We start from the raw sequence: 8,676 nt of genomic DNA on the forward strand, positions 1-8,676 counted from the left end.
AACATAAAATTTCCAACAAGATAAAACTGTGACCCACATTGTTTGAGGAAAGCTCATCTTTACACATGGTTTAAAAACCTCAATAGGAGCATTAACCTGGTAACTTGAAATACCCTATTGTTTACCATGATTTTGCCGATGGGTAGTGTGTAGAATTTTTTTCATAAGAGCCCATCAAATAAACGACCCAAATTTTGAAAGCTATTCAAATAAATCATTAGAGGAATCTGAATATTAATTATTGTTTTGAGTGGTGGGTCCTAGAACTTGTCTCGAGTTCTAAGGCTCTTAGGGGACCCTCAGTTCTATCATGGAGATAGTCCTTAACATAACTTAGCCGTAGTAAAAAAGTCCTTTAAATTCTCAATTTAAAGCAAGCCTTGTAAGGCAAAATAAGAGGGTGTAATTACCAACTTTATGTATTGTTATCAAAACAGCAAGTGTGAACTATATGCTCATTTTGAGGAGCTGTGATGCACAAGGCATCATGACTTTTATATCACTAGTAAAAGTGCACGTGCGTTGCATGTGTGACTGCATAAAACTGCAAAAGACATGTTTATTTTATGGAAAAAAAATTCATCAAGCATCTTCTTAATGTTATTGGCCGGGCTGGCAAAACGCCTTCTGAAGACTCAGGAGATGGATACATTCATAAGATGTTGCTGCAACAACCCAAAAAAAAATAGCAAAAACAACTCCATATTTGGGCCAGAAAACTTGTCCATATGCAATACAATCTTGTCCTAGATTCAAATTACAAGGTTTACTATTGCTTCCATTCAGGAAGTTAAGTTTATGGATCACTTGGTTTTCAGAACTCCAAGGTGAATAGCAGTGACTGCATCTGCTCGAAATGTTTTTGCATCTTCTGTTGTGACTTTTACTCCACTATGTCATCCAACATTATGTGACCTTCAAAGGCAATTGATCCATATTAGAGAACACCAATAAATAGAGAAACACAAGGATCAATAAATCATATGTGGGTATCATCTTAGGACAACAAAATTGATCACAAGCACCATTAATACAACAGATGACTGACATGAGATAGTATATAACAATATTGTCCAAGATTTTTTTAGAAGATTGCTAATTTTTTTTAAATATCATTTTTATTGATAAAACTAAATGAAAATTAATTGTTCCGTCCAGGGGGAAAATCCAAGTAAATACCAAGATTTTTTAATATAAACTTCTATTGAGATCTCTCCAGACTCCAATGGATTTCATTCGGTTTTCAAATTAAAATTTCCTTGACAAAACAATTTGTATGAATAAGCAAAAACTAAGAAATACTTACAATTACAAACTTGACAAAAGTAATACGGGTGGAATGTTGACAGTCCCGAACAATAAACCTACACCATGTAAGATTTGCTTTATCAGTATGTCCTTTCTAAAGGCAAGGAAAACGGATCATGAGAAAACAAATTTGAAGTTTGTTAAAATAGAAGCCACTAACATCTCTATATACTGTTTCAAAGATGACCATCATCTGCTCAAGAAACCTTACACCAAATATACAAATAAATCAGAAACGGGACTTTAAGGCCTCCATGTTAAAAAAAAGTGTGTTTCTTTCAACACTGGAAAATGATATTGATTAATAAACCACAAGCCAATATTCATGTAACTTCTTAAATAAAACTCGTATATAGCGTGGAAAAAAATCCGAACAATTTACATGAACCTCACCAAAGTTACAGAAAACAACATAGGCAAGCATAATTTTACTTCATTGTTGTTTGAGGCTTTAGTTCCAAATATTTTGGGCTTCATTATCAGGTTTCCATAAACAAAGAATCAGGGAGCTTTATTGACTAACCCCTTAATCTCAAGTACAAGGAAAATGAATGATGTGCCCTTTTATCTTGAAGCTACACATGTATCATCTGGTCTCTTTCTCAAAGTTCTAGATATCTAACAAGATATATAGTTTGTGAGGTAAATCTCCCAGATCATGTACAATCATTTCACAAGTTATAAATGGTCTTTATAGCCCTTCATTCCAGTCTCCGAACAGTCGTGAATCTGCAGGAACACAAACTTTAGGGAGTTGTAAATATCTAGTGAGACAAAATTATACCCTCGAGGACTTGTTCCCTTCCATCCTTTTGCCCAAAGCAGCAGCCCCAAGATCACTGGCATAATTGCCAGTAAAACAAAAAAGTTACATGCCATGTCAGAAGCTTGTGGGGATCACTAAAAAGCTATAAAAGTGTCTGTTCGGATAAATAAAGGCATATATAACCATAACCAAATCCATTGATCATATAGATCATCAATCAACAAAAAATTAAAATAAAAAAGAAACTCAAAAAAGGATAAGAAATAAAAAAGAATGTTAATCTTGCTCCTAAGGTTCATACCACTATACCAGATGCACCAATCGTATTAAAAAAACATAAAACAAGTAAAACAAAAACTCCAAAATATAAAACTCCAATCAGCTAAAAGAGTATGGAGCAGAAAAAAAACATATAAAGACATCTCCAAGACCATATAATACTAAACAACAAGATTTCTACTTTAAAACCATAAAACCAGTATAACACAATTGAAATTGACAGACATAAAAAGGAAATCACGACATTCCTTTTTTTAAACTTGGGATTAATAGTAAACAAATAAAACCCATTTCACACGTTTATATAACCCAAAACCTAAAAATCATTGAACCAAAATCATTCTCTTCAAGTAATCTTCCACTATAAATTTAGGGAAATGATATTTTCACTCCCCCTACAGTATGCATCCGCTCCCCTTTTAACGTGATTTGACGTCAAAGAACGTTAATAAGGGGAGCGAATGCGTAGTGCAGGGGGAGTGAAAATATCATCGCCCTAAATTCATAGTCGGATAATTGAATAATTACAGCAAAATGCAAAAAAATCCTATATAGGCCATCCAAATCAGTTTAGAATGTTTGGAATCTAAAATAAAAAGAAATCCATATCAATAACTGAATTCAACAACATAAATTAAAACTAAGGACATCTTTTTCCAAAGCATGGAGGAAACTGGAAACCTAGTACATCTCAACATATATCACCTACTACATCTCAACATATAGCATTAACCCATGTTTTAGTGCATGCATGATCAGATATGTGACATACTTTAGTTGCAATGCACATGCAATTAAAGTATTTTATGACATACTCAGTAATTTCTCATAATCTGACTTCTTCTCTTCCACAGTCGTGTTTCATCAATGCTATCAATTTTCATTCGAGAGGACACAGAAGCTCTTGGTCGAAGACTTCCATGTATTTCACCTTAATCAGGATAATGCTAATCATGAGTGGGGTGATGAGTGAAAAAATGAAACTAAGTAATTGCCCCCGTGGGGTGATTTTTATTCGTTCACGACATGATTAAGATGTAATACTCTTTCAAATGATTAATCTCAAGAATAAAAGATGTCGACAAAAAAGTAGATGAGAAAATCGGCAAAGGAACAACTAAATTTCAAAGTTCTATTCTTTTGCTTCATCTCAAAATATGTTTTCCAAACTAAATGCAAAGAACTAATTCAACTGATAAACCCAAAGATAATTACACATTTTCTTGCTTTATCCTTTCAAATGCTTCAATAACTCTTTAATTTGTGTACTCATCCAAAGAGTGACTATTAGACCTTGCAAGTTAGAAAACATTGTCAAGGTGATGTAAATTACCGAATTCTGTCTGTCCACAGGACAAGGCATCTAGAGCAGCGAGCCATATCAAATGGATTGGAGCAGCAAGCCATATCAAATGGATTGGAGAAAAAAGGAAGGCACTGTGTAGAAAGGACACCCAACACCTACTACATCTCAACATATAGCATTAACCCATGTTTTAGTGCCTATGGCATGCATAATCAGATATGTGACATACTTTAGTTGCAATGCACATGCAATTAAAGTATTTTATGACATACTCAGTAATTTCTCATAATCTAACTTCTCTTCTTCCACAGTTGTGTTCCATCAATGCTATCAGTTTTTCATTCGAGAGGACACAAAAGCTCTTGGTGAAGACTTCCATGTATTTCACCTTAATCAGGATAATGCTAATCATGAGTAGGGTGATGAGTTAAAAAATGAAACTAAGTAATTGCCCCCTCCCGGGGGGGCGTTGATTTTTATCCGTTCATGACATGATTAAGATGTAATACTCTTTCAAATGATTAGTTTCAAGAATAAAAGACGTCAGACAAAAAGGTAGATAAGAAAATCGGCAAATGAACAACTAAATTTCAAAGTTCTATTCTTTTGCTTCATCTCAAAATATGTTTTCCAAACTAAATGCAAAGAACTAATTCAACTGATAAACCCAAAGATAATTACACATTTTCTTGCTTTATCCTTTCAAATGCTTCAATAACTCTTTAATTCATGTACTCATCCAAACAGTGACTATTAGACCTTGCAAGTTAGTAAACATTGTCAAGGTGATGTAAATTACCGAATTTTGTCTATCCACGGGATAAGGCATCTAGAGCAGTGAGCCATATCAAATGGATTGGAGCAGCAAGCCATATCAAATGAATTGGAGGGAAAAGGAAGGCGCTGTGTAGAAAGAACACCCAAGATGGCTGGAATACCACATTCAAAATACCACGTCGAAGTGAGAATTGAATTTGCGCATCATTTAAAAGCACGACATTGTAAGAAAAGATGGAGATTGAGATCTGCATCCAAATATTGCATTGAATAACCTCCAAACCTGGGGTTGGTATAATCTTTAAAATAGACTCCGAGGAATAGTTAAAATGGTGAAAATCAAAATAAGACAAAGCAATGGAGGTATATAAAAGAAAAAAGAAAATATTGCAGCTACAAACCTTTGCTTATTGAGGTCAGCCAACAGGGCACTCTGCTAGGCAGCATCCTTCGAATTTGCATCTGCTTCAACAATAAGGTATTTGAGCCTCTCTTTCTCTTTTTTTATGACATAGGGTATCCCCACCCCATTTTTTAGGGCGGGACTAATCCCTACAAATGCGCGCAATCACCCGTAAACCACGCACATCAGGTAAGCGAGGGGGATTCGAACTTGTGTCATGGGGGAGCATACCCATTACTTTAAGCCAAAGAGCCACACCCATACGGGTTGGCATTCAAACCTCTTGTTGCCAAAAAGGGTTTTGTATCACTTGCTGCTGAAAAATAAGCAACCCAAAAAGTAAGAGGTCTAAATTCTATTAGTAATGGATGAGACATTGGAAGTCGTAGAGATGGAAATGTCCAACAAACAACAAAGGTATGAGAGCTTTTTTTTACCATGGAATGACAATACGAACATTGCATCCACGATGAAAGAAAAAGTTACTACAAGAGTGATTCAGAACAATAGTATTTCTTAAATTGATGTGAAAATGGTAGAGCAAGGGGCCAGATTTGACCCATAGAGAATGTAACAACATTATCTCAAACAAAAAAAAAAACACAAAATGCTAAAATGGAACTAATATAGGATTTCATACGTTATTCCAGAATTTAATTAAATATAATCACATAAAAGTGAGAAGGAAAAAATCCCTGCTCAAACGCAACTGGGAAACTTGAAATGTTGACATCTCTATAAACAAATACTTAAGAATGATATATCTTTCCGAATACAACTGAAAAACATTCTTAGAAATGTAACTGAAAAACAATGTCCCGAAAGATTTCCACAAAGAAATGATTCAATTGTACATTAAATATTTCACCAAATAACTGTTCATACTTCAACTTGTCCAAAGCTCAAGCTTTGCAAAAATTCAGGGGAGATATACCATGGAATAACAGAACATTGATCTGAGGTGTAAAGAAGAATTGTATAACTACTGAAAAACTGAATTAACAATAGAAAAGAACTAAAAAAAGAAAAAAAGAATTGACTATTTATATTGGAAGATACATGTATTTGGTAAAAGAGAAGTTTGGCCATTTTTAGGTATGGCAGTGTTGGAAGAAATGCGAGAAATGAAACACAAGTATAAAAATCAATATATGCTACAGATATAAGCAAACTAATTTCAGAAGGGGAAATAAACATTGAATTTATCCAGAGATGGTTGGTTCGAAAGTTAAGAAATTGCTTATGTGACGTCAAACAAATTTTGGTGCTTCGATTCTTTAGAGGCGTGGATGCAAATGAAGGGAAAAAAAGATAATTAAAATCAAAAGAAAGATAACAATTATTCATCCCACCCACACATTCAGATACTATAAACTACACAAGTGCAGTACATATCATATCTTAATTCCACATATACAAGTGCACAATTCTCATTTAATGCCAACATCCATCACTTTCAATGCGCATTGACCTCACTATAATACCCACAGAATCAATGCACAAATCAAACGTTATTAGCAATGCACAAATCAAACGTTAACAGCAGTGCCCAAATTACCAAGAAATGATACGGATGAACACCTAAATTAAGTTTAATATGAAAAGAAACCAAAAGGTGTCCTGTTGAGCAGTGCCCAAATTAGATGCTCTATGCACAGCACCATAATATCCCCACATTGATATCCACCCATGTGTGCTACTTGAGAAGAATCAGACACAGAAGACTGCTGAGAGGGCATTGAAAGTTGCGAGCCCCCTTCAGGACCACTAGGATCATTTGAAAACTAATATAAATGTAAAAACAATGGCACTTCCAACAATTAAATCCAACACAAAGTCCCATCACAGTTAGCTCAGGCTCCATTTCATTTATTTTTTTTATATTTCAGATGGAGAAGTGATAGGGGTTGAATCATTACGTCCATTGAATATATTTCTTGCAGGAGATGATGGGTTCTCATCAGAGATTGGTTGGATAGCACTCGAGAAGTTTCTTGGGATGATGTCGTTTAAGGAAGAAGAAATGCCCCTCTTGGTTTTGGAATCTCCCTGACTATGTCCATGTTCATTTTTCTTGACAATGAGGCACAAAGCAAATACTCCCTGGAGAAAAGAATTTCAAGCATGAAAAGTTATTCCAAAGTTTTTCCTTTTAATAGATTCAATAAGATAGCTAACCATGGACTCATAAGTCATAACTACAGAAACAATATGTACTACCTGGAAACAGTAAGATCCCCAATTAAAAAATCATTTTGGCAACCATAATAGCTGAAGATTTTGAATCAGAAATTTAGAAAGTATCTAAATAGAAAAGGCTAGGAGGTTTAAAAATAAAATGCAGATGATTAACAAATTTAATCTCCTTTCCTATATCAGAGCACAAATTAAATACACCTGCAAAGGTAAATGGGTCATGCTTATATCCTTCTGAGATGAATTCGAGCCACGATTTCAGACTCCCTTCGGCATCACCTCTCTGAGAGAAACAGAGAGGGTTCAATCGAGAGAGAGAGAGGGCATTGAATTTGGGTTGCAGATGAGAGGAGAGGGTTTCAGGACATACGCCTAGTCTTGAGAAGAGAAGATGATGGACAACTGGCGCGGTGGGCATGATACGTGTAACACAACAGAGGACAAAATGGATTAACATGGAGACGCTTGCAGGTATTTTTGGACGGAGGGGCAAAGGAGGAGGTGAAAAAGACAAAAATGCCTCTACAAAATAGGACTGGTTTGACATATTCTGTTCACGGAGAAACCAAAGGCGAAAGTGGGACACGTGTTCTCTTTGCAGAGAAACCAAAAGGCAAGCACTGAAAAACATCACGCGTGACATGGGAGAGTACACCAGATTTCCACAGAAGGCGAAATGGCCTAAATGCCCTCTTGAAATTGGATATAGAAGGAAGATCTAGGATAACACATCCGGGGATACAGATGGAAATAGGAAGGGGCAAAACAACCGACGAATTTGCATCATGTGAGATTCTTGGACCCATATGGAGGGGCAAACAAGGAGGAAATATGACGAGATTGCCCTGGAAATATGGGACCTAATTGGAAGTCCAGCAAAAAGATAGGCAGGATGTAGAGGGAATTCTGGCTAAACTTGGTTGACGAACTTTAGCTGGTCTAGGCTTTTAGAATAGTAAGGATTTCATTTTAATACAATAAGGAGCCCACAATACCTCCCTCGGCTCAAACCAAAATTATCAAAAATCTGGAAGGTGAAAGATTAGGAGTTATGTATGGGATGATCCTGAGAAAGGGGGAATTCATTTTGTTTTCCGTAGTCCGCTCACGAGAGCTTGAGAAAAGATGCGCTAGTGGCGTGCTCGTCTGAACCACCATCTCAACAGGAATAACTCTTAATTCTCTAAGTCTTAACCTTTAAAAGGAGTCAGGAACAAGTCTTAACCCTTTTAACAGGAGACGCACGGAGTAATTTTGTACTAAGTGTTTAATGGGCTATAACTATCCAAGAATCAAAGAGTAAAAGTAGGGGGTGTATTTATGTAAGCCCAATGGTTCCCACCTTGGCATTCCCATCTTCTTTTGATGATTCCAATACACAAGTGATTCTATATCACTAATGTGTTTGTATGTCTAAGTTGTAGATCATGATTGTATTGAGACAAGATTGCTTGGATTAAGGCCAAAAAACTCTCATTGGACCGCATTAGGAAGGCCAAAGACATCGGAGATCGAAGACGCATGAAGACTTGAAGCATCGCAATTTAAGATCGAAGTATGTTTAGAATGTAAAGATCCAATCCTAGTTTAGATTTTAAGAGGCATAAATAAGTATCCACACACCCTAAATGCTTAACGGGT

At 35.7% G+C, this 8,676-nt stretch overlaps 1 protein-coding gene across 11 annotated transcripts; it reads right to left on the reverse strand.

Moving 5' to 3' along the window:
- Nucleotides 1–578: 578 nt before the first annotated feature.
- LOC143870578 (uncharacterized) lies at nt 579–7,610 on the reverse strand. Of its 11 annotated transcripts, none has more exons than XR_013245422.1 (7): nt 7,237–7,610; nt 6,759–6,942; nt 4,838–5,155; nt 4,459–4,684; nt 1,832–2,037; nt 1,307–1,364; nt 579–915 (listed from the first exon to the last, which is right to left on the reverse strand). XR_013245422.1 is itself a non-coding variant. In XM_077376618.1 (7 exons), exons 3-7 carry the CDS (start codon nt 4,896–4,898, stop codon nt 884–886), a joined length of 327 nt encoding a protein of 108 aa, XP_077232733.1. In that variant the 5' UTR covers nt 4,899–5,155; nt 6,759–6,942; nt 7,237–7,607; the 3' UTR covers nt 579–883. The 11 variants fall into 11 exon arrangements, 1 of the variants encoding a protein (XP_077232733.1); XR_013245392.1 differs by having other exon boundaries at nt 1,832–2,147; nt 4,459–4,588; nt 7,237–7,606; XR_013245386.1 differs by having other exon boundaries at nt 4,459–4,588; nt 7,237–7,604.
- Nucleotides 7,611–8,676: the final 1,066 nt, after the last annotated feature.

The sequence above is a fragment of the Tasmannia lanceolata genome, unplaced genomic scaffold (assembly GCF_043159265.1).
Source record: "Tasmannia lanceolata isolate RefF3 unplaced genomic scaffold, GAP_Taslan_0.1 ptg000002l, whole genome shotgun sequence".
Classification (NCBI taxonomy): domain Eukaryota; kingdom Viridiplantae; phylum Streptophyta; class Magnoliopsida; order Canellales; family Winteraceae; genus Tasmannia; species Tasmannia lanceolata.

Excerpts from the sequence above, each read along its gene's own strand:
- LOC143870578 (XM_077376618.1), bottom strand. The coding sequence starts at position 4,898 with ATGCAAATTCGAAGGATGCTGCCTAGCAGAGTGCCCTGTTGGCTGACC. Across the intron at positions 4,589-4,837 it reads GCTGACCTCAATAAGCAAAG|CCATCTTGGGTGTTCTTTCT; the intron begins GTTTGTAGCTGC and ends GTGGTATTCCAG. Across the intron at positions 1,365-1,468 it reads TTGAAACAGTATATAGAGAT|GTTTATTGTTCGGGACTGTC; the intron begins GTTAGTGGCTTC and ends TACATGGTGTAG.